Source organism: Argiope bruennichi, chromosome 9, assembly GCF_947563725.1.
Source record: "Argiope bruennichi chromosome 9, qqArgBrue1.1, whole genome shotgun sequence".
Classification (NCBI taxonomy): Eukaryota; Metazoa; Arthropoda; class Arachnida; order Araneae; family Araneidae; genus Argiope; species Argiope bruennichi.
The window spans coordinates 127,361,675-127,388,812 of record NC_079159.1 but is presented as its reverse complement, the minus strand read 5'-3'; the positions used below and the strand labels follow the sequence as shown (position 1 = coordinate 127,388,812).

Genomic DNA, 27,138 nt, shown 5'->3' with positions numbered 1-27,138 from the left:
CTGATCATAACTAAATTAATACCATCATTTTTAGCTCAGCATCAGTATTCTGTGCGCATGCATTCATCTCTTAGAGAAATTTCGTTTTGAGATCCTGAGAAACAAGAAATTTTCGATTACGCATTAAAGGGTAATTTTTCGAAGTTGTTTTATTAGTTCTTTACCCTAGTTAAAATTGTAGAATTTTTTTAGATAAAAATAATTAACATTTTCTTCTCAATTGGTCAAAACTAATTTGCAAATTGTGTTGTGGCCCCAATTTGCATTCATAAAAATGCTTCAAATGCCAAAAATTAAGAACTATGAGGGAACAAGACCTGAGTACGCCATTCCAGCAATTAGTTTTGTCTTGAATAGGGGGACTCAACCACAAAGTGCAAATTAAACCCGAATAATATTCCCAATTTTACAAAAAAAAAAAGGGGGGGGGGGCTTCTTTAAAAATGAACAAATAAATATTCTTCATAACTTTCCCTTTTGAGCAGGAAATCTTACTCTCAACGAACATTATTAATACTGGCCAAAGTGTCATGAAATTGGGATCCTTTTTTTAGTAATCAGAACTAGATGCTCGGTATCATAACTATTTTCAAATATGTATATAACTTTATGAATGAATTTTTAATGTTTTGTATAGAAGATAAAATTCGTCAGTCGATCCTCATCGAATTGTGTGGGGTCACGGTGGCCTGGTGGTAAGGTCTCGCCTCGTGAGCCGTAGTGTTTCATATTCGAGACCCGATTCCACCGAAGAACCGTCGTGTAAGGGGGCTGTTGCACCTTAAATTCGTCAGGGCCAAACATCCTCCCACTGGTGAGGTGTGGTGTGGAGAGGGGGGACCAGCTCAGATGTCGTCCTCGTCCTCTGACCGTGGTTCAAAATTACGAAGTCCGTCCCAAAATAGCCCTAGTGTTGTTTTACAACGGGACGTTAATATAACTAAATTAAACTAAACTCGAATTGTGCATGGAAATCAACCCTCCCCCCGCAAAGAATACTTTGTTGTCCCAGTAATGTTTAAATTATGAAAAGTTTCAGAATTTTCTTAACCAACGCGAAGCCGAAATTCAAACTTTCGAAAAGTTTGTTTCACTTTCGATATCAGCAAAAAAAAAAAAAAAAAAAAAAAAAAATGTTATCAGCTTTTGATTTGACAGCCGAGCAAAGTGCAAGTTCAGTATTAACTGCGATAAGAAACAGCCAACAGAGAGTGTTGAATCAACATGGCGGTGATCGTAGATCAAAGAGGTAAGGAAATTTACGATAAATTTATATGAAATTAAACCAGGATTTGTATTGAATACGGTTTCTCCATTATCATAATTCTTTTGTATGATCATTATATTATTTGACATTAATTTGGGGCAATTCCTCCACCTGATATGTAGATTGATGGATAATCTAGATAACCTGATATATAGATAAACATCATTTCATTTCTTGGTGTAGGTGAAATATTTTTCTGAAGAACTGTTTTTTTTTTATTATTATATTATTATGCTATTATATTCACTTATATTACATAACGAACGTATTTTTAAAATTGATTTATTTCAAGAATCATTAATAAATGTATCGAGTTAATTTGGTTAAGTTGTATAGTTTAAGGGTTGTTTTTTTTTTAGTTGTTGTTAATAGATTTTCTGGAAGGTCAATATGCCATCAACTTGTTTACATTTTCTATCATCAAATTGCCCTGTTACAAATCGTTGCATGTCAATATTAAGAAGTCATTCGCTGAAATTATTTTCAAAACAAAACCAACCGTGACTCGTCAATCGCTTGTTTTCAGACAAGAAACATTATTCGATGCTGCAATATTACCCATAGTGTCTTCCAAACATATTACCTTAAACATTATTTTTATTCTATTTTTTAGACCGAAAAAGAATGGGTAATTCCCCAGTTTTAGCAAATTTTTACAATATATGTTTTTAAACATTTGCAATACATTTTTTTGTCGAACATAATTTTTTTTGTTGTATTGAAACATTTTTTCAAACTTTGCCAATGGTTAATAGAGTTTGCTTTTCTTGATATCGGGTAGATTTTCATCTATTTGTAGTTGGATGTTATATACTTTTAAAAATGTTTCATTAAATGAAATGACTTTTAATTCATTGGATAAGTTTCGCATAGTGAAATTTTCTCTCTCATCAAATTTATCCTTTTTATTATGTGATTTCAGAGATTTATTTTTAAAATTATAGATTTTTATTTCGCAATTATTATAATTCGGAGTTCCTTTCTTCTAAACACTTTGTAAATGTTTTTTTCTTAATCGGTTTTTTTATATCTCTTCTCTTAATACTGTTTTCGGAAAGCGAATTTCTTTTTCTTTCTCCATCGGTACTTCATATCATTTGCAAAGTAGAAACAATAGATCTTATTTGTGAACAATGTTTAGGAAAAACATAATACATACGTCAATTTCCTAGGAATAATCTGATTTCACAGAATATATCCACCTAATTGGATTCACACAGCGAATTAAAGCTGTGAGGTGGGACAGTGATAGACCGAATTTTAATTTCGAAGTTTTTGCGTATGGCTGTAAGCAAAATGGTCTAGTTGGAACGGCCTTTTTGAGCTAAATACGTCAGAAGAGCACCTTTATTGTCTGTCACATTTCGGTTTTTCATTCAGAATTCGTTGCATAAAGCAATAAAATGGAAAACGGAGAATGGGAATAAACACTGCCATGCATTTATAAACGGCCCTCATGCTTTAAAAGTTTCGCTGAAAGTAAAATAAAAAGAAATCCGGTAGATGCTAGATGGATCCATCTTCTGCACTGGATCAAAGCTCACATCGGATGAATAGGTAAAGCTGCAAGAAAAATGCCACTCATTTAAATGTTTGGTTCAAAAATTCAGAAAAAAAGCTTTCAAAACTAATTTTTTAAAAAAAGTTCTAAAGAAATGAGTGACAAAGGGGTTGAAACATTGAAGAAAAATGAAACATTTGAAATATTTAAAGAAGCTAAAATTTCTAGATGCATAGATAATAGATTCATTACCCAAATAGTTACAAATCATAGTTTGTGTCCCAAATATCTGATCCATTTCAACCTTTAAGCTTGCACTTGCCGATGTGGTGAAAATATCTTTAATTTAAATCATTATATATTATCTTGACCCCTTTGGAACACATCAGAAGTAATATTAAAATAAGGGCGTCTTTCTCTGAAATGATAGATGGAAGAGAACTCATAAATGAAATCCAGAAACTAGCGGTTTCTATGTGTGAGCGTAAATCAGACTCAATACTCTAAATTTAGAGTTGCACTCTTTTTTTTTTTTTTTTTTTACCCCATATATCTGTTTGAGTTATTTATTAATTTCGGTTTATTTATCTTTATTTCTTTTTCATGGCTTTTATTTTATATTAACTTAAGATATTATTTTCATATTATCTAATTTAAGATAAGATTACAATATTCTAAAACACATGGTAGAGGCTATACTGTTTGCGTCCCCGCTTTTTATTTTTATTTTCGATTTTTAAGCTTATCATATCAGCACATTTCGTAATAATCATAAATCAGTAATTTTCTTCCTTCTTAATATTTGTAGCTGCAGTTCCCACTCAGTTGATATTTTTTTAGTCTTATCAAACATCAAAGATATAATTGTCATTTTATATCAAAAATGAAGCACACGAAAACAACATACGCGGTGAACCAGCGGGTATTTGTTAGATAGATTTATCTGGTATTTGTTACATTCATTTAATAATCATTAATTTTCTTCCTTTTCTAAAATTTGTAATTTCCATTCCCGTTAAATTCATTTTTTTTTTATCAGACAACCAATATTTTTTAATCAGACAACAAATAGTTTTGCTTTTTATATTAATAATTTAATAGTCAGGAAACAATATATTGGATGAACGTAATGGTCAGCAAACGCGCTTGATGCATATATTTAATCATCATAAATTGCCTTCCTTTCTAAAATTTGTAGTTTACAAAACAAAATTATTACGATGTCAAAATGTTCTCTCTCTTTAAAACTCCACATTTTAGAGCTCACTGAATCTCCTTAAAAAAAATTTGTAATAGTGTCAGTTTGTTCGTATGTTTACGAACAGGAAAGTTCAAAAATTAATGAATGAAAATACAAAATTTTGCATCTGCGTCAAAGCTCATCAAAGCAAATTCGCCGTCCGTGTTCACTTTGAGATGTTTGAGAATTATGCGAGCTTTAAGTTCATTTATTGTTCTTTTCGCTGAAAGATTGAATTTCATTTTAAGCGTATCATTAGAACGTACATTAACTTTAAAGATTTTTTTAATAAATATTGTTTTATTGTGAAAAAGTGTTTGTAAATTGATAACTAAAATTATAGGCCATTGCATATCAATGCTTCTCCCCATCTTTCTAGCAATGGATGGATTCCACATTAAGACCACGATATTGAGCTCATTGTTGCTATGCCTTTTCGCTCAGTCCAACAGTTTTTATTTCAGTTGCAGAGCAATTCGCAGTGCACTGTATCCAGCCGATCCTGCCAAACACAGTGCTATATGGCTTTGAACACTATGAATAGACGTCTTTATCAATGATCTCGGCGGTTCGATCGGTGCACATGATTTTCTGCACACATCTCGCGTCGCGATAGGATGTAGAAATCTGTGTTTTTAAAACAACCATTCAAACATTATCTTGCGCATTTTGACTTTCCACTCGTGTATCACCGACTTTTGTGACTTATGAATACTATCGATGATTTATAAACACCTTGAAATTGTCGATCAATCCACATTTAAGGATTCTTGCATTTGGCTCGTCGAATGAAGCTTCCTCTCTGTATTATTTTCCACTTCAAAATAAGCTTTAAATTTAAATTACGCAAAAATCACCCCTATGCAATGTAGAATTAAAAGATCTCAATGGCTTCCATGAATATCAAAATGCATGTTTTAATAAAAATAGCTTCTCAATTTTATTTTATTTTTAATTTTAAAGTATAAATTATTATAATGATCTTCCGCTTTCTAACCTTAATCCATTCTTTATTTTTTTTTCTCACATTTATTAGCTCTCATTCGGAATGAAAATTTAATGAATTGATCAATTAAAATTAAATTGTAGAAATATTAAAATAGTGCTTTATAATCGAGAAGCACAATTTGGAATTAGGAGGCCTATTCCAAAATTCCTTAATAAGAAAATATGTTTCGATTGCAGACGAGTCGAAGCCCAGACCCTGGCAAAACGGCGTCCGATCCTTGAGAGAAGGCATCGCGCACATCTACGACACGAAAGAGTTCGCCGATGTCCAGTTCACGGTCGGCGCAAGAACTTTCAAAGCACATCGCCTCATCTTGGCAGCCAGGAGCCCAGAATTCCTGAAAATGCTTCTCAAGAAACAACCCGGTCCCTCCGAAGAAAGAGTCGATGACGTCACGGAAGAAGGATTTGAGATTCTGCTTCGGTAGGTCGCACAGTGGTTAACAAATATATAAATAAAATAAAAAAAATAAGAGATTGATAAAAGAAAACCTTTTAAGAAATGGTGCATAAAATAACGGTTAAAGGAAAAACTTTTTTTTTTTGCAATATTTGGCATTTTTAAGAGCAACAATTTTGCATTTGTCCCTTTTTAGATTAGTGATTTCAAATTAGTGTAGCAGCGTCTTGTAATAATAATTGCGTTTTGTATTTACTATGTATTCTTTATTATCAGCTAGCCATCTTTGGAGACCAGTGGTTCATCGGGGATATTGGTATATACATTCATTTCAAGCCAATTTCCTGTCTATGATCCCATTAAAAATATTTTTAATCATTAAATTGCTTTATATATTCTATGCTCATACATAAACCTTTGTAATAGAAATAAGTCCCTCATGATAGTACTTAAGGCAATTCATTGACCTATTCATCTAAGATTCACGATACTATGGATTCCCCCTTTTATTCATCGGCGATCAACTGCTTTTGGGGGGAATTAACCCTCCTGCCGGCGGCTTTCAAATTGCTATCCTTACCGAAAGCGGCACGCCGGAATAACAGGTTCAACCTTAAAAATGTCGCGGTTTGGTCAAAAGGATTGCTTTCCCCTTTTGCGGTCAGTTCAGCGCTGCAGGTGGGAAGTGATTAGCAAATTTCATGCTGTGAGTAGCAGGTGTTTCTTATCGTAGTCTTTCGATTTCTAAGAGCATTTTTCTTTCAGTGCTTAGGAAGAGATTGACAATAACATCGATTGAAAATGCGAAAATGTGATTGGTTTTTTTTAGAAGTTTTTCGATTATTTTATAAAACAATACATAAAATTTATGCTAGGAATAAGTTATTATCATGTTTATTTTGATACTAGTCTAGTTTTTATAAATTGAAAGTCCTCGTCTAATATTTTTTTCATTGCAATATGTTTCGCAAATTATTTTATTCCGTAGTACTGTGAGATTATTTCTCGACATTACGTGCAAGTGATTTAATTTTTTTAAAAAAAAAAAAACCCTTTCAGCGCATTGCCAATTTATTTTAATATTTTAAAATGCGTGTTTAAAACATTAATTGCGATAAGTAACACTACGTTATAACTTTGTTTCTTCAGTATTCAAAAAAATAATTGTGTAATTAGGGAATTTCATGCGATGTTTCACTTTCAAATATATCGATTTTCAGTATTTATCTGCATGATTAAAGTTTTATAATTAAATATACTTTACAATATTTAATTGGCAAAGCTAATTGGCCAGTTATTCAGTAATGCTGAAATAACTGGTCGATGCCCCTTATGACTGTAACAAATAAAAATAATTGTCAAAATATTTCTTTGTAATATTCATGATACAAATTTGGCCTGGAAAAATGACTCAAATAATACAGATTATTTAGACTCATAATTAACCATTTGCAACTGGAATTTTTTGAATACCTTCAAATCAAGTTCCTACAGAATATTAAGTAGTGTTTTAAAATAAATCACCATTTTTGAAAAATCTCAGTTTTACGTTTTTCGGGTTAGAATCAAAGCTCTTACTATTTTGCAATCGGATAACGACAAACCGTGGGGTAAACGAATCATTAAAAAGAAAAATCTGAATTTAAAAGCTTTGCAAATACAGTTGCATTGATCTTTTTTACTTATTACTTTTACATTATTTATTGCTTTTGGTGATCAGCACATGTGTTACGTCAAAGTTCCTAGCCAATATAAAATTTTTAATTAAATGTTTTCTTCAGCAAAACATCTTGAAATTTCAAATTTTGATAGTCATATAATTCATACTATTGCAAACTCATTGTACCATTCTGTATTGCAGATTTTTTGAATTTTCTGTCAGCTCCTTGACAGTAATTCTTTAATTTAAAATGGGAGTGAATAAACTTCAATTAATGCAAAACCTGTTTTGTTGTAATCAATCAGGCTTATTAAATTTCTAAATACAGGGAATAGAATCATTCAGCAATAAAGTTTTATGTATATACTGAATATTTCTTTTTAATTTTTAAAATGACTCAGATGATTTTCCATATCTCAATATATCAATCTCAATATTTCCATATATCAATAAAAATTTTCAAAAATTCCTTCTTATTCTGTAATAATTTTGAAAGTTATGATGAAATACACTTCAAAATCTAATTTTATTTTTAATTCATAGTTTTTAAAAATTTTCAGAAGTAAAAAAAAAAAAAAACATTTTACACATTTTCATTTTCTAAGATGCATATTCCACTAAGATATATATGGAAACTCTTATAGACGCCACGCACAAACATTCGTCTAAGTTAATAATAAAGATGGACGAATGTGTGTGTCATTATTTGTCTGGCTGTATTGGTACTTTTCAGACCAGACAATTTGAAATAGAATTACCAAAATCTGCACCTACATACTTTGGACGATGGGAATCATTTCTTTAAAATTTTAATTAACCCTTTCAAGGGACAAGGAAAGTATGCTCATCACCAAATTCAACAATTTTTGAATAAAATTATGTAAGTTGGCATAAATTCTTACGAATTTTTCAATAAGGTTTCAATTGTTTATCTCAAATAAAATGAAGTGTCTTGATTTATTTCTTAGTTATTAATTGGAAAAATTTATTAATAAATCAGATTAAATTGATCTAATAAGTTGAATGAATTACTTTTCCTAGGCCAATCTTAATTTTAAAAACATTTTACTCCAACATGACTAGGAAAAAAAGGCCCTTTAAAGGGTTAATAAAAATTATTATAATTTTAAAGTTCATTCGAAAATATCACAGTAGAAAAATAATTTGTACATTAATTATGAATTCAAATTTTTTTTATCAATGATGCGAAATTTTGTGTCATGTAATTTTCCCACTTTTAATTAAATTAAAAATATTTTAGCATATTTTAAAAATATATTTTATTTTGAATTGAAACTAAACGTTTTCATTGTTATCCTTATATTTCATTCCGGCTTTTTACCCATTGATGATGATTTAGTTAAAAGGTTAAAAAGATCTAAGCCAAAAGCAAATGGGTAAAAATTTCTTTACTGAAATACAAATAAACCATGTGGCTGAAGAGAATGCTCCATAATTAGCATCTCAATAAATAAGACACTAAAAGTTCAAGATCTTAATTTTACCTCAAAGAATGAATTTTCTTGGTGACACATTCAAATGTATAAATGACAGATTGTATAAATTAGAATAATTTCGTATTTTATCGCTGATAAATGGTAAATTTTTAATTAACAGAAGTTTTAATTAAAATTTTGAAAATTTCATCTCGAGGTGAACATTCACAGTTTTCTAATTATTTAATGGCGAAGTGTGTTCGCTCTAAGTCAAACAGTTTGATCTGGAGATCGCCAATACGAACATTCATATTCATTATAATTAGAGATATTCGCTACTTTAATAGAAATATTCGCAAGCGACCTTCATGTCTGACACCTTTGTTCAAACTAGTTCTGTTTTTTAAAATTGAAAATGTGAGGCTAAAGGTTATTAAGAATAAAGAATTTCAAATTACATGGAAGTGGGAGTTTCCGAATTTTTTTTACTCTCGTGATCAAAAATAAAGTAAAACAAAGATCATATCCCGTCTTGTTTGTTAAAAATCACATCCAGTGAACTCGAACTGACCAAACAGGAGAAGAAAATAATCTAAATGCCAGTTGTACCCATTAAAAATTTTTTAAATGCTAACATATGAGATAAAATTAGATCAAGGAGTTAAAATAATGGCAACAATTTTAAAATTATTAATTCTCACATTTAACTCACACATTCACTCACTTTCAAGTGGATTAAATTACTCAGCATTAAGAGTAAAAATGTCAATATAAACCAGTTTCATATAAACAGAATAGTGCGATGTATATATAAGATTGTACAGTGAGATAAGATTAATATTTCGATACAAAAAATAGAACCTATAAAAACTGCGCTACTTTGAAAATATTATTAAAAACCAGAGGAAAAATATAAAAACAATGAAACTTATATCTCTACAATGCTTACATTTTTGTTCGAATTCGACAAAGAGTGTGACATTCTATAAGGTTTAAAGAATGAAACAAATATTCAATTTTCATATATAGTTTATTACGTTATAAAAATAAGGATTTAATGTAACGAATACTAATCTTTCCGAAAAATCGCACATTAATATATTGGTTCTATATATCTCCCCGTTTTGAAATACACTTATTAATGAATACTAAAAAAAAATAATTCATTAAAAGTTAAAAAGTTTCGTTCGTTAAGTAAATTCTGTAAATAAGTTTAGTGTCTTATTTTCAAAAATAAGTTACATAAGCAATGTCAGTTCTAAAATCCTTAAATGAAAGCACGCTATAAAAAAAAAACTTGTCAAATTTTAATTTTATATTTATTTTTTACATTAACTATTTTCTTATGCTAGAAAGCTTTAAAATCTTATGTTTCAAATTATTAATAATAATACTTTTATGTATGTATTCATTCCAGGTATATATTTTCATACGTTCAATTTTATTCTCGTTATTTAAATTTCATTTTGGATACGTAATTATTATCAAAATCTCAAAAGTAAAGGCTCAGAACGTAAGCGAGATTTTAAAATGATTAAAAGGGCGCGAGCAGGAAGACATCAATCATATCGTCCACTGATAACGATTCACTTTTCCTTATCTCACATTCCCTTCTCATTATCTCACAGCTTGAGATTGGGGGTAGGGAAAAACTGGAACCCGTACAAATACAGGCAGTGACAGTGACTAAGAATAGAGGAGACTGTGGCAGGTTGACACCCATTTTAATTGGGAATTTTTTATATTTTTTGGTAATGATTAAATAGCTGATTTGTATTCCAACACATTCTTAAATCCTTTGGCTAGTATAAAATGGAATTAATAACAATTTGGTTAAAAAAAAAAAAAAAAGCGAGAATATCGAGTTGAATGAGCTGACTCCATCGGTGTCAATTTGCCCTGGGGTGGGATACGTTGGCACCATACTGGTGGCAGGTTGGCATTATATATTTGTATTTTTCTTAATTATATTGTAGGCACTTATCTAAAACGAAAATTTAAAAAAATGTTTCAATTAGGAATTTTAATTGAAAGTTTAGATAACTGAATTTAACTAAAAATTGTGAAAATAACGAATTGAGATCAACTTCAAATTGCAAAAATGCTTTCATATCTTTGTTGCTCTCATGTGCAAAGGCAGTGGCAGAAACATTTTTAAATAAACCCTTGAGACAACAGCCATTTCCGCGTTACTGGGTAAAATAAATGCATTCACCGTTGTAGAACTTTTCTTAAGGAAACTCGCCTTCCATTCTTGGAGGGCTCTTTTGGTTCAAAACTTTAGTCACGAAAATTTTTTATTTTTTTTTTAAATTTTCAATTAACAGTTTCATTAATACAGAATCATCAATATCTGAATCTCTGTCTAAATTCAAATAATTCGAGTCCTCCATCAAGTCGCAGTTGATATCAAAATCGTCTTCATCATCGGGAGACGCCCGTTCTTCTTCACTCTCAGAACGAAAGATTTACCTCCTGAATTTCATTTTCTCTCTCTGTCTTTCTTCTTTTGCCACTTTTATAAAGAATGTTACATATTTAAAATAACCGCATAAAAACAATTCCATTTTTGATAAAGAAGATTGATATACTTAATAGAAGGAATTATTCTATTATTAAATAAAATGAACACAGTTGTTGTGTTTTCAAAATTCTCAATTGTATTTATAGAGGAAACCGATAATTTGTGTCATTCAAATTCTTAAATATTATATATATTAATGAATAATTGTTAAAATTACAATGTAAAAAAAATTAAACATTCATGAAAATAGTAATCCGATTCTATAGGAGGCAGATTTGACAGATAATTTTGTAGCAGCCACTAAAGAATTTCTGTTAGAATAGAATATAGAAAAAATTACTAATAAGGGACTGAAGTTGCATTCAAAATAATATAAACTTTACGAGAGATTTAATACTTATATATCTTTGCCTTTCTGGATGCATCCTTCATAAACTGAAATTTTATTTTCGATGTGGTAATTGCATAAAATTAATGTCTCATCCATGATAATTAATACTTGAAAGGACAAGTTTTGTGGCAAAGAAATCTTTACTTGATATTTATAAGCGAAAATTATCATATACAAATAAAAACATTGTCAAGCACTTTTAATAATTTTAAAATAGCTAAGCTTTTGTAAAAAGTTTAGAAATACTGCTTTTTTTTTATTATTTGCCTAAAGAATTCTTATAAAGTAAACAGTGCTTAAATTATTTTGAAGAATCGTTTCCTGTTAATGTTTAAAATTGATTTTGAATATTTATATATACTAATCATTTTATGTTCCTACTATGCTGAAATCCATGTAAAATGATTAAATCATTAAAATTATAACATAAGCAAGCAAAATTGAAATTTATACAGCATAATTGTACAACATGGTAAGCGTAAAGCAAGCATCGCTTATTCTTTCTCTCTTCTTGTCTGTTCCAAGGCCATAGGATATGTTTTCATCGCGGCGGCTCCAACAGGACATCACTTCCTATTTTATCCGTTGAATGTGTGAAAATCTTCCATGGTCTTCAAAAAATCTCAATCTCTACTGAAGGCTAATTTTGTATCTACATTAACAGAGTAAGTTTATTGGAAACATTTTCTCATTTTCATAATGGGATTCAAACAGGTGCTCTGCAAATTCTGAGAAGTCTAAAAACGGGTATTTTGAGCCGCAACGGAATTATTGGGAACGAGATGACGGATTAAACTTTAAAAACTGCGTTTCTGAAGCGTCGCGACAAATTCTTTTGTACTGTGACAAGTCACGGGATCATCACGTTGGGAATAAATTTCATCTTATAAAAATCCACAGTTTAATTTTCAATACGTGGATTAGATCTCATTTTGACCAGTCTCCGCAATGGCCACACCTATTTAATTCATAAACATCTTTTATTTGGAAAGGAAGCCCTTTAAAAAGTTGCCTTTCTTCGAGTTACCAAATAAACTTAACGGTTGCCAATGCTTTTAAATTGAATGCCTTGATTTCCGTTTTCATTGTCTACAATTCTTTTAATTCCTAATCTTTAAAAAGATTTTTTGTGAAGATTTGATAAAATAAAATAAAATCCAGATGCTGTTACATCTTAATTAATAATAACGCGTAGACATTTTCTGGAACGTCTTTCATGAGATGGACAATTTTATCATCCTCACTAATGTTAGGATACTTTCGATGTACTAAAAGTAGGATTTGTTTCACTCTGCTCCAGTTTTCATGTCTTTCTACGTCAAAGGCGAACTGGAGTGAGTTCAGTTCCCTTGTAGTGAAAACATTTCCGTTGTTTTCCAGTTCCTGGATCTATCTCCAGAAAAGTAGAAGGAACCTGTGGATAAGCGCTTAAAGGTTCTACTAGAATGGACGGCAAGGCATTTTCAGGTTTGAGACCTTTAGCTTCTTCATAATTTTAATTCCATGGATGGTTCGAGTCCACCAGAGTTAGGAAAGAAATGCAATTTCAGAAAATAATTCGGTTTATTATAAAATATCAGGTATAAACGAAACAAACGTTGCCTCAAAGATATATTCAAAATCTTTAAAGCAGCTTCTGAAATTATCTCGGGATGATTTTCACAAAACGTTACTCTTTTATTCTCATCTAATTATTATAATTTTAAAATTTTGGTACATTTGCGTGTAATCAGTTTTAAAGAAAGGAAATAGGTGCGAAAGTTTCATTTCTTTAAATGCAAATTAGCAGCTTCTGCCTTTCCAAAAAATGAAAACCAATCCTCGGATGCTCCTCTGCTCTCCGGGCACAGGTATCCCGACATGATAGGTATACGTGTAACTAACAGGCGAAATGATGAAAAATCAAGTGGATAGCATGATTTTGAAAAGTATATCATGGTACAATTATCAAAAAATTTTCTAGGGCTTTTTTTTTTCATTTATTATCGCAGCATTTTTATAAATTTGGTGTCGATGGAAATGACTTAAGGGAATAGGTTTGTTGAAATTTTTTAATAATTCGATTCAGCAGGCTTTTTTATGTATGCAAAATTGAATTTTCATTCCAAAATTCGTATTAGTTCTTGATATGCTTTTGTTTTCTGAAAACTCAGCCTAAAAACAGCCAACCCACCGGAGACTATATATTAAGTAACTCAGCTTTTTAAGAACTACCGAAAAAGAGAAAAAATTAATTAAACATTCCTACAGTCAATCTGTCAGATAATCTACTTTATATCGCCTGAGTGGGAAAAACATTGTTTCTTAAAAAAAAAGAAAAATTCACATTAAATTAAAATTGTCTGATATGAAAATAAATTTATTTATCTAACTACGATATTATAATTGCGAAAGAAGCTTGCGCTTCATCAAGAGAAAATCAATAAATACAAATAAATTTAATATAAGGTCCTTTAATAAAAGAGCGTTTCAAATCGATTATGGGAATTTTATAATTATTGTGAATATTTCGAAAACTACGAGATACGAGCAGTTTTTTGAATTCCGGCATTTTAGCTTGTCAGCTTTGCTCTCATGCCCATATTTTACTACGTTAGAAATCATTTTTTTTCCACAATTAAAAATTAATACAAAAATATCGAACTTGTATATTTCCCGATTTTAAGAAATATATTAATTTTTATTTTATAGTTACCGAGATATTACCGAAATTTCATAAGACTCATTTAACATTGGAAGTTATTTTTTCAAAACCCCATAACTCTCAAAATTATCATCAGAATTCCTAATATTTTCTGGAGAGGTTATGACAACAGATTGGTTTTGCGAAAAAAATTAAAAGTCGTAATTAACAAATTTCGAGAGGGTAGTTAATTAACTCGGTTAGTCAGTCTGTCTATCTCAACAAACCAGTTCCCTCGACTCATTTCCATAGATAAGAAATTTGTGAAAATGCGATAATATATAGTTACAAAGGTGTTCTACTGGCTTTGCTCTAGTCGCATTGCTGTTGTACAAAGACTGCAGATATTCGTACCGGTCAGTTGCATTTTTTTTTTTTTTTTTTTTTTTTGCGTCCTCCAAAAACGAATTTAAGCATTTTGCGACTTTTAATAAGCTAGTATCGCAGATCATCACGTGTAATCCTCAGTATGTTAATAATTAAATCATATTAGTTTTTTTTTTCTTTCATTCAATGACTTATGATTCTGCAGCATCTATGTTTCAATAATATTTTATACAAGCAGACTCTGGGTGTTTGAAAATGCTGTAACGGTAAACGCAAAGAAACAGACAGGAACGTGGCTAGTTAACCTAACAAAGTGCTGAATATAATCTTAATATGCTACATTTATTACATATTTATTTGGCAATTAGACTAATAAATTTGTATAACTGGGTATCCTGTGACCTTCACCAGCCCTACTATCTAGTCGGAAATCCGCCACCGAGTCTTTTACAGATGGCAATGTCACCTTTCACTCTAAGTTTGCACTCCTAAGGAGAACATTCCAGAAATGTTCGGAAGAAAAATGTGTCCTCTGTACCCTCAAATTATCATTTTGTTTTATCTAAAATGCACTCCAACGTCTCGGGGAAATTTCTAATCAAATTTATGTAAAATAACGTTCCTTTCAGTTACATTTACACCGATCAAGTAGACGAGCTCGACCGTGAGAAACTGCTGGAGGCATACCGTGCCGCCTCCCTCTTTAAGCAGAAAGGACTGCTGAAGGTGTGCGAGGAGCGTATTGTCGAGTGGGAGATCACCTGCGAAAATGTATGCGATTTGCTCAACAAGTTGGCCCACATCGAGTCAATGAGGCAGAGGTGCCTCCTCTTTCTCAGAAATAATGCCCTGTCCGTACTCACCGCTGACAACTTGACCCAGGCATCTGCAAACACCTTCTGGCTCATGTTCGAGAGCGGATTCTTCAAGCATGTAAGTGACTAAAAGAACGCTGTTTAAACGTTAGTGGGATATGAATTTAAAATGCCGCTGCAATCCGAAAATTAATTATAAGGGTCGCCCAAATGAAAAATGGTCAAGATGAATAAAAAGAATACTTTTATTGTAAATCAAAAGAAATTGCCATGGGCGTTATAAGACAGGTCCCAACGATAAGTAGTAAGCCTATACCTTTGCTGTAGAAAGATGGTGGTTGATTCTTGAAGTCCTGCACAGCTTCTTTAACTTCGTTATCCGAAGGGAAACGTGTCCCTTGTAATGTTCTCTTAAGTGGCCCAAAGATGTGGAAATCACAGGGTAACAAATCCGGACTATACGATGGATGTCCCAACACTTCCCAACGGAATCTTTTTAAAGTTGTCTGGGTTTTACAGGAGACGCATTGGTGGGCATTGTTATGGGGAAGACCTGGCCGTTTGCTGCTTGCTTTCCGTAGTTTCTTCAGAGTACTGTAGTATTGTGTTGAATTGATAGTGTTCCTTTGGAGCAGGAAATCAATCAAGAATGGTCCATGGCAGTCGAAGAATCAAAAATCGTATTACCAGGAGCTGTTCCGATTTGCATGCATCTGTGTATGGCAGGACTTTATTTTCTACCAGTTTCCTCTAATACGAATAGTTTTCACTGTTGAACGCCGTATGCAGTGCACTCCTCTTACCACCCTCTTTCATTTGGGTAACCCTTATATTAATTACAGTCTCATATTAGACATAGAAATACACATGCAATATTTTTCTCCGGTTAATTGCTTTTTCTTTTTTGAATGGTTTATATGCAGATGAGAAGCTTCCGAGAAAATACTCTTTTCAGTTACTTTCTTAAAAATTAAACGAAAAACGTATTTTTGAGGTTATTTATAAAACTAACCATAAAAAGTTTAAGCTCAATGTGTTACAACAAAGAGGAAATAGAAAATCAATTTACCAATTTTTTTTCTTTATATAAGAACACCATACTGGATTACATATTATCAAATTATTTTGTTAACAATCTTCAAAAATAGATTTGTAAAAAATCATGAAATATTCTCACCGACACTTTTTTAATTTTTCTACAGGTTGAAATAAATATTATTTGATTTTATTCCGGTAGGCCCTACTTTTTTTCACCAGGAGTGTAGAAGGAAACGCCCAACCATAAAAATCTTTTTTCAAAACTTAAATCGAAAATTGCAGTGGCTTTTGTATTTGTATACTATATAAGAACCATATAACATTTCATATAAAGTATAGAAAGGAAGTTTGAGCCTGGTCAGTTTCTAATTTTTTATTCCAATTCCAGGCACCAGCCATGACACGCCTAAAAAATGCATTGAGGTGGGCCGCCGAGCAGTTGCCTCCGCAGAACGATTACAGCATGGCCCGTGATCTCCTGCTGAAGGGCAAGCCCATTCTGGGCAGGTGTGGCATCGAGAGACTCAACAGCGTGGAACTGGCCACCCTGATCGCACAATACAAGGGGCTATTAACACCAGAGGAATGCACGTCTTTCTTTGTGAATGCAAATAATCCTGGAGCTATGCCTCTGCCTACATGGTGCAAGCCAGATGAATAGACAGTTCCAATAACTCTTCAATTAAGCCCAATCGTTTAAAAATTAATTTAACGTTTCTTTAATTGCCAATAAAGTGCTTCTGCAAAAATGTGTCAGACCACGTTTAAAAAATTTAAATTTGGTGCAAATCTATTTCCGATATTTTACTTTGGTCAGAAAATTTGATGCATTTGTGAAGTTTATCTTAAATATGTGCGACATATTGTAAAATTCTTTAAGTAAATCTGAAATTATATTTCATTTATTCTGTTTCTTTTCCATTCCTTCTTACACTTTTGTCATTATTTTGGTTAACAAAAAAGCAAAGACGCTTTATAAGAGGGCAGATTTTTCAAACCTTATTTGATTGAACAGATTACACATTTCTTTTGTATACCATTGAAATAATAAAATTCTCTGTGTAAGGCATACAAAGTGTTTTTGAAAACCCAGATTTCTTCTTCTTTACTTTCAAGAAACGCTTCTAAAAGAATATATTAATCTGAGATTATTATTGTAAGCAGTAACACGAAGAATGAAGTTGGTCGAAAGTTCAATAATAATTCAATAAAATTTATTCATTTTAATTCATTATTTACAATCTTTGTTACAAGGTCATTTCTTCCGACGATACCTATAAAAGAAAAAAAGATATTTTATTAGAATTAGATTATTATACAGAATCGCCAAAACTTGGTAGAATGTAAAATAAACTAGTAGGCTTCTGATTATAAGGAACAGGGTTGTTTCGTATTTATTGCGATTTTGTCAATGCAAAAAAATTTTGATTTTTTTTCCCTCCCCTCTGTAAGATTCCAGTATTATCCATTTCGTTACCAAACGGTCACCAAGCTCTACGATTACTAAGAAGCCCACTGATTCAGCATCCAACAGAACTGATAGCAAAATGGTTTTTCCCGCGATTGAACTAACAGTCTTGAGAAGCAACATTACAGATTTGTAACAACATTAATATATTATTAAGAATTAAAATACTTATGGATCAAATTTTGTTCTTATATGATATAGTCTACTCATAATCCAAATGATTTTTAACACATGAGGCATGTTAACAAAACATTCAAAGTTTTTAAATACCAGCCCAGATTGCTTTCTTGACCTGAATTCAGACCCTTTCTCAGACCTGAATACATACTTCTGATACAAAGTTGAGAAGGAAATTGGTCAAAACTCTATGAATTCTGACATTAATGTTTAAAATGTTTAGCTGTTTTTTGGAAAGTTTTTTCCTATAAGAGTTTTCAGAATTTCCTCTCAATTTTAAAACACATCGTTTTCCCAGATGAACATTCAAAAGAATGTGCATGAAGCATCAATCAACTACATCCACTCAAATCAGTCAGGCTTTTAAATGGAATATCCAGAGCATATGAAACAATGCTAGATATAAATGCATCCTTACGAAAGCTATGTGAATAATAACTCTTCCCACACTTCAAAGAGCATTTCAGCTCTCCATCTAAGGAATAATCATATTATTTCCAACTGCTAGGATAATGTGGCAATTCTGTTTGCTGCCCACATTCCCTCCCTTTAAGCCACATAAAGAGAAAAGATTGGATGTCATGTCCCATGTCAATACCTGTTGATGGAATTCTCAAGGCTAATAATCCAGTCAAAATGTTATGAAAAGTGGACAAAATACATAATAGCCATTTTATTGGCTTTTTGAAACTTGGATATGTTGCCAGATTGAGGAGGAGAAAATGGGGACAGAAAATTGGAACATACATGTTTTCTAAATGAATAACTATTAAAGAATAAATTATAAAAAAAGCTTAACTTTAAAAAATATATTTTTATTTTTTAATTAGAGTGGAATTTTTGAAATTCTATTTAAAGATGTGTTGTTAAGCAAAAGGAAACTTTTAGTAAAAATTTTAGATTTATATCTCTATTACCCAGGTTGCCACTCAAATATGAAATAAAAAAAAAATCCCTGTCTTTCTCCTGTATGCATATGCAATATAAGAAAAAACTATGCAAAAAGCACTCATATGCCAATTATAATGGAATGACAACACTTCATAGTTTTAATGAGAGTTTCTTCAATCAATATGGATTTAAACAAGATGCAGTGAAAACACAAGACAGATGCAGATCTTTAAAACAGTAACATTTTTGGACATGTGTTAAAATTTTATTCTAGTATTCTTCACTAATATAAAAAAAACTCATCAGGAAAAATTGATTTTTTAGCAAAGCATTTAAAATTTATCATTCATGGCAGAATTAGGAAATATTTATTTTATTGAACATCATTTTTCATTTTGTCAAACCTTTTAGAGTAGTTTTGCAAGTAGTGATATTTTCTATCCAGTAGAAAGAACAAAGTTCAATGAAAATTCAGAGCCAATAACTTTCTAGAAATTTGAACGTCTAGATAAACTATTTTTTTATTATTCTATACATTGATCTTAGAATAACACTTACTTTCCATTCGGTAGATTTATATTCATACTGAAACGCTCAATAGAATTTGTCAGTCCACGTGTATCTAAATCTAAAATGTTACAATCATTTTTGCAAGAAAGTTCTTTGATATGTTCTAAAACTTTTAATTTGGTCCTACCACACTAATTTGTAAAAGTATCTGACTTGAAATTATTTTTAAACCAAATTAACCGAACTTGATATAACTTCTTTAAGATTCTCAAACAATTTTTGAGCTGTGATATGCCTTAAAAATATTGAATTCCAATATCTTGTAGAGACTATTAGTTGATTCACACCAAAATTTTACAATAAGATCTATTTGGTATATTTGAGAAATGTGGTTCAAAGCTTCATCAAACCATATTACACATTTTTTATTGTTTAAACATTCCTCAAAAGACCTTAAAAAACAGAGCAAATCCATAATAAATAATGCATGACATCTTTGTACGACAAAAAGGACATTTTTGGACTATTTCACTATCAATGTATACATGTGAAAATATCTTCAATATATCTGTGAATGCATCAAACAACGCATGTGACCCAACAAGTTTTAATGCCCTTAAAAGTTCTGCTTTAAATGATTATTCTTGAACTAAAAAGTTTGAAATCGACTTTTTTTCTGACATCACATTTCACATTTTTGGGCTTGGCAAATCAGCATCTAAAAGGATACCGGAGAGGATAAGTCCAATATCAATTACGACTTTTTTGATCTCGCACACAACTTTGTATGGGTTTTTTTTTTTTTGGCATCACTAGTAAATGCCTGTTTTCTCATATTACTTAAGCTTATTATCTTATAAAAAAAGCAATATGCAGTAAACGGATTTTGCAGAACTTCTCTAACACATTCAACAAAGTTCAGGATTTATATCATTATCCATCTAATTTGTATTAAATACAGATTTTGAACAAATCATTGTTTAAAACAAAGAAAGTCCAGAATTACTCAAATAATAAACAAACCATTCAATAAACTCACGTGACAGTGACTAAACACCACCATAATGCTTCTGCAAATTGAATGTTGCTATTCCTGCCAGAGAAATTTATTTTATTCTTTTTAATGCTGTTATAGCAGTCTTATGCATCCTCATTAACCGTGATACACAAATCTCTAGGAAAGACATTAGTTACCTCTGAAATCAATATTAAACTGATCTATACATAAAAAAAAAAAAAAGTAAGTGAGTAGAAAAGGGACGAGTTTCCACGATTACACAATGGTTTCGTTCTTAGTACTGTGGCAACGATCTTTTATTCTTGCAGTGTTCAAATATCAGCAATTTTTTAGATGAAAAAAAAAGGAGGGAGTTTAAAATTCCCTGTATTTTCATGGTTCCCCTAAAGCTGTGGCAACCCTGATTACCTTATGAAAAATTCACTTTCAACACAAAAAACATTTATCAGAAAGTGGCTATAATATTCATCCGCCATAAAAACATTAGAAAAGTTCGACAATTTTATAGCATAATAACTATCAAGAAAAAATATGGCAAAAATAAAATTTAAAAAAGAAAAAAAAAAAATCTTATTTAATGTCGACTGGTTTTCGAAAAATGTAAATAGTAGTGTTCCCAAACGTAACGATCTTTGGACAATGTGCTCAGATTTAATAATAAGACAAAATGTTAATTTCCAATTTAATTTCCAAACCCCAACTTTTCCCCAAAAAATTGAGGATTATAATGCTGTCTGATATTGTCAAGCAATATTGTTAGCATAGGATTTTTTTTTTTTTTTTTTATGAATAAAAAAAATTGGTTAAACATTTTGCTTATTTTTCAGGACTAAAGAAAAATTAAGTGCTGACGACAGCATATAATTCAAGGACTATAGAAACCTTGAATAAGTTAAATATTTGAGCTGAAATGTACATAACAGCAGCAAAGAATGCTTTAAAAATTAAAGTTCCTTCAATTACTCCAAATGATCTCCAGAAAAACAAAAAGATTTATAAAAAATAATAATCTTATTTACTACAAAAAAAGCAGTTTTTGCATAGAAAAAATACTAAATTGAACTACAATTTTACCAAAATACATTAAGATTTTAAAAAATAATCCCATGAGATCTGAAGGGGGGGGGGGGAGACCGCTAAAAATAGCCAAATCTTTTAGAAGTTGCATAAGAGACTTGTTTATATAGATACTGATTGTTTTCAGATGTGGAAATCCTCTGTGCATTTTCACAGATGAAAGTTTGTTGTGCTTTTATGAAAATGAAAGTGAGATAGAGGAGGTGATTTTTATTTAATATTAATCACATTACTAAAAGAAAAACGTATCAGTAAAGAACTTTGGAAAAGCACTATTCTTACTCGCTGCATATCACCCCTCGACAGAGTGAAGTGATTTGGCTTTTTGGCACCAACTGTGCAACCCCCCCCCCCATATTATTAATAATTACCAATTAATCACATTACATTACCATATCACTTAATTTCACCAAATGTGCATTCATGATATTGAAAATGGATTTTGTCATTAGGCATTTTGAAGTTAGTGCATATGTCAATATGCAGAATTGTATTTATCAATATCAAGTAGATTTTTAAAGGACTATACTGCATTCTAAATCGTATCTTGTATGAATGTAAAATGAATGATTCAATATAAATCTTAGTTATTCTATTTTTACCTCTTGTATTTGCACACTTATTTTCACATAATATTTAAACATTACACATTAATAATTCATGTTTGCCTTATTGAAATTATCTTTGCATTTTAAAGGAAAATACATACCTGCTTTTTGATTTGAATTTTTTATTGGGCTTATTCTTGAGCTTCATTTCTTTCAAATTTTTCATTTTCTCATGATGTGTTGCTCTATTAATTTAAAGAGAAATATGACAGATATTTAATAGATAAAACATTCCAACTCTTTCTCTTTGATAAAAAGTCTATAAGTAATTAATACAGTTCAATAAACTAAACTGAAATTTTAAAATTAGCACAATCAATAAAGCCTCTAGATTGAATAAGAGACTCGAATTAATATTTCTTAATATTAAAACTCCTTCAAAGGATGAAGAAATTCATGCATCTTCATTTGTGTAACAGAAAATTAAAGTACTGACAGAACTTTAACAAAACTATTGATTCAATCATAGAAGCATCTGAAATAACATTTAAAAAATCTACTGCTGATAATTAAAATTTATTGACTGAGGACGTATTTTTTAAGCAGTCTGATAATGAATAATGACAAAAGTAATTTATCAAATTAGGGAAAAGTGGGAAAAAAAATCTAAAATCTATTCTATTTTTAAGATTTTTGAACCAAAATTCTTCTATCCATCACTTCTTCCACTTGCATATCCCTTTACCTATTCTCATAGCTCATAACCTTCATTACATATAATAACTAAAAACCCCATTATATTATTTGCATTATATATATTAATTACAATATGCATACTAATAGGTACAGATATAATATTTTTATTTTTACTATTCAAGCAAAAATAATATATAATGACAATTATACATATACATATAAGCATATGTAATACGAACCTTGTGACTGATTGGTAGCATTCTGTATTTGTCATCTTTTAAATTTTTATTTCCATTGTATTATTTTGATTTTTCATAATAAAAAAAGGGAAATGTTGTTATAACAGCCTTTTATCAGTTCTTTTATCTATCATAAATGTTTCACCATTAAATCTTTTTTTGCATATTCCCCAGTCCAAGACAATTTCATGTACTCCTGGGGATATGCATACCAAAGATTGAAAAATGAGAAAACATATTAGAGCTTAAGTTTTGTACACATTCACAGAAAATTATAAAACAAAAATTAAACACGCTAAAATGTAACAAGTTATGATAACAAATAATAATAAAAGTAATTTTAGAAATATTGATAAATTTCCAGAAAACACAAATGTACTCACTCATATCTGAATTTTTTTACAGTGGTTCTTCTGGTATCACCAAGTTCTTCTTCAAAAGATCGTTTCATTTTATTTACTTTATGTTTCTCTACAGGAAGGAAACAAATACACCATGAAATTTTTCAAGTTAATATACATAATAGAAATTTTTACAGTAAAAATATGCAAGTTTAATATTTTTATTTTAGAATAGCATGAAGTGTCTATTTTTATTTTTAAAAATTTCACTAAGAATATCATTTATTCCCTTCCCTAATAATCTTTATTCCCTTATAATCTGCATAATACTCATGCAAAATTAAACAAGAATACTTATTAAAGGCTAAGAAAGGTTATTAAATAATCACGGAATTGCATTAAATTTAGCTATAGAATGTATAAAATACTATCACTATTACTTTATTTCATTTTAAAGAAAGACAAAAGCCATTTTAAAAAAAAGTCGTGCAAGACAAATATTAATTAAGCTTACGGATGAAAAACAGATTGGAATGCTTTATAAATACAATTTATAATAAATGTGTATTTTATACATCAAAATAGAAGCAAGTAGTAGTTTTCTATCCCCACTCTATTTTTTAAAAAGAAGTTTGCATATTAACCATATTTAAAAGTTTACAACAAAGACAAGCACTTCTAGGGTAACATTCTATAAACATTCAATAACATTCGAGTAAATGAAACATAAAATCTCTTAGTGTAGCCTTCAGTTAATTCTAAATGATTAATTATTCAGAGTTATCAAAATCTGAACTTACTTGATTTAAAATTGTTTTCATCCTCAGTAATAGCCCTAATTCTTTGTGGTTTCTGAGATTTTTTTGCTAATCTTGCCTGATACTGAGCAGCTTTCAAAAGTTCAACTTCTATGCGATCATTTGTCTGTAAAAGATACAATATTATGGTTTAAAAGCAAAGGGTTAAACAGTAATCCATTATATAAACATATGCTGTATAAAAGTACTTAGTACAACTAGTAAGTAAGGTAGTAAAAAAAAGAGTAAGTTACTTATTAAATATTTCTGCAAACCCTCATACAAAAGCAATTACAAGCAAAGAAAAGTTGCACTGTATTACATTGGGACAAAATTTCTTTTCATTATCTAATTCCTAAAACTAATGCTTAAGTGACAAAAGATAAACCTGAATAGAATTTTGCTTTAACCACTTCAATGAACAATAATGTAAAAAAAGTAATAATTTAAAAACAGACAAGTAGTATATCCGATTTGAAACCTCTAGAATAGTTCTTATATTCAATAGCTGCAAATATGGCATTAACTTATTCATCAACCATTTTATTGAAATAATCAATGACAAAATTGTATTTCATATTCAATTTTTCATCATGACAATTTCTGTAAACCTACAAAATCATTTCAAAGCATCATATGTGTTTGAAATGTAGAGAAAGACAGACCTCTCGCAAGGACCACTTCCTATTCCTACATAAAGGGATAGTTTCCCTTTCTTGACGCAAGTCACATGTACCCATAAATGCTTATGAATGTTCCTTCCACAGAAGACATTTGTAACATAAAATTTATTGCTATTTTACTTGTTTGAGAAAATGCATGGGAAGTTGTAGCAATTCTCCTTATTAACAAATTCTCCCCTTCTTCCAGGGTACATAGTGAGAAATTCCTGCAAAAATTAAATACTTTTACGCACTTTTTAAACTTAGACCATGTAAAAATAACCCATTTAAATTTTTTGTACATGTATGCATATGTAAGCCTGTGTATTTTCTAAGCCTAGGTTGCTTTCTGGTTTATAATAATACATAATTTTTATTAGAAAAATTAATTTTAGATATGTATCTTTTAAATTTTAATATCTATTTCTATATTTGCTTAATATCTGCACAACATCTCCTATTATAAAACAAATTATGCCTGTTTGGTTTTAACAAAAATAAAAAAAAGGATCATATAAATGGAGGGGGACCCTATCAATACCAAAAATTTAAATCAACTTTTATAAGATTAACTATCAAGATCTTTGATATTTTTCAATATTTCTTAAACTTAAACTACCAGCTTATTTACATGAATATACCATTTCTGAAAATATTGTCATTGATGTTGAAGCACATTATGACCAAAGAATTTGTATTTGATTTTTATATATGCAATCTATATATAATTTTAGTTGTAGTCAAGTTCTAAATAAGTTTTCAAAATCATTTTTTAATATAATATAATATAATCATTTTTTAATATAATATAATATAATCATTTTTTAATATAATTTAATATATATAATAGCAGTATTTAGGCTATAAAAAAATGTCTTATCATTATTAACTTCTGACCTTTTGCAAAGACCTTTAAAGTTTAAGGTAGATGACTATGTTCGAGGTAAATTTTTTGAAAAATGTTCAAATGTAGTTGTATTTTAAATATTCGCATAAAAAAGAATAAAAAAACATCCATGAAACCAAATTATATCAGTTAAGTGGCAAAATTTGTTAAATTTTTTTTAAAGTTAAAATTAAGTATACAGAAAAATCTTCTGGTTTAGAAGTTTATCAAGAATTATTTACTAAAAATCTTGCATGTTCTTGCAGACAGCTTAAGAAAGATGTTATCTAGTTTCTGAACTGAACAATAAGCTATATATTTAAATTTTGGGGTTAAATCGATAAACAACAAAAAAATTTCAATTTGTAATCAATAAATCAACTATAAAATATTTTTTAATGAATAGATTACTTATTCTCTACTTCTGGATAACACATTGAAAAATAATTATACCAAATTTGAACAAAAATTATGCATTAGATTTTATTTTTTTTATTTTTTATTTTTTGCAAGAAAATTCTATCAAAGATTAGAATTTGAGAAAACAGCATTAAAACACATGTAAACGCAAGTAAAAAAATCAGTGTAGTTTCCCCAAAAAATTGACTTTTAAAAAATGTACATGGATGGAAACAAAATTTTAATGGTTTTTATAAAGAAATTTCTTTAGAATATTAAATTTAAAAAGTTATAATTTCAAAAAAAAAAAAAGACTTTTCAATGTAGTCATTTACAAAAATAAAAACGTTCCTTGTAAAGCAATAAGATATAAAGAAATTATATATTTTATGAAGAATTGAAATTAATTTAACATTTTCTAGTTTCTATAAATAAAAGAAACAAATTCACGCAATTAAAAAAGAGCCAGCTCTGTAATTAAGAGGCAAAATAAGAATAAAAAAATTGGTAACAAACATTTTTTGAAGTTTTTCTTAAGCCAGTAGGATACAATACAATACAATATATGACATTGTTTTAAAATTTAATAACTCATCACATAAAGAATTTTATTCAATGAACTATTTCCAAAACTTTAAAGTTTAAGTTAAAGTAAAAAAAGTCCTGCCCCCCCCCCCTTTTATGACGATGTTGACAGCTCTACAAAAACTAGAGCACTTGCACAAAATTGATATTTTTTTACACAAAATTGATATAATTGAAAAGATAACTTTTAAACCTTTAAAATGGTACAACTTTTTTTTTTTTTTTTTTTTTTTGTGCATGGATGTGATAATATGCTATAATGTTAGAGCAAAAACACAATAAAATTCTATTTTTATTTTTTAAATAAATTTCTATTTAAAATTTTGAAAAATCTATTATAATTCCCTCATCTGTTGTTGTTGAAAATCATAGTTGAATCAAATAACCAAGAAACAATTTTCCAAATTTCATGCTCCTAACCTCAATGATTTATGCTGTGCATTGCTCAGTCAATCAGGACAAACCTTTATGTAAAATATTGGGGGGGGGGGATTCTATAAGTTATAAAAAGAAAAACAAAAAGATCAAAAAACCTTTATAAAATAATAGAATTT

The 27,138-nt window shown here is 29.8% G+C and overlaps 2 protein-coding genes across 2 annotated transcripts in view; one reads left to right on the top strand and one right to left on the bottom strand.

The window, feature by feature from the left end:
- The first annotated feature begins 1,159 nt into the window (after positions 1-1,159).
- LOC129985257 (speckle-type POZ protein-like) lies at positions 1,160-17,191 on the top strand. Its single transcript, XM_056095216.1, has 4 exons — positions 1,160-1,249; positions 5,194-5,440; positions 15,067-15,370; positions 16,679-17,191. Exons 1-4 carry the CDS (start codon positions 1,225-1,227, stop codon positions 16,949-16,951), a joined length of 849 nt encoding a protein of 282 aa, XP_055951191.1. The 5' UTR covers positions 1,160-1,224; the 3' UTR covers positions 16,952-17,191.
- Positions 17,192-17,482: 291 nt separating this feature from the next.
- Positions 17,483-27,138, bottom strand: part of LOC129985256 (probable ATP-dependent RNA helicase DDX27) — a 60,144-nt gene continuing 50,488 nt past the window's right edge. The window contains exons 16-19 of the mRNA XM_056095215.1: positions 24,056-24,179; positions 23,298-23,385; positions 22,141-22,224; positions 17,483-17,564 (exon numbers count right to left, since the gene is read on the bottom strand). Of these exons, the coding sequence (XP_055951190.1) occupies positions 17,546-17,564; positions 22,141-22,224; positions 23,298-23,385; positions 24,056-24,179 (315 nt within the window). The 3' untranslated portion in view covers positions 17,483-17,545. The remainder of the gene's footprint in view (positions 17,565-22,140; positions 22,225-23,297; positions 23,386-24,055; positions 24,180-27,138) is intronic.

Excerpts from the sequence above, each read along its gene's own strand:
- LOC129985257 (XM_056095216.1), top strand. The coding sequence starts at position 1,225 with ATGGCGGTGATCGTAGATCAAAGAG. Across the intron at positions 1,250-5,193 it reads GGTGATCGTAGATCAAAGAG|ACGAGTCGAAGCCCAGACCC; the intron begins GTAAGGAAATTT and ends TTTCGATTGCAG. Across the intron at positions 15,371-16,678 it reads AGAGCGGATTCTTCAAGCAT|GCACCAGCCATGACACGCCT; the intron begins GTAAGTGACTAA and ends TTCCAATTCCAG.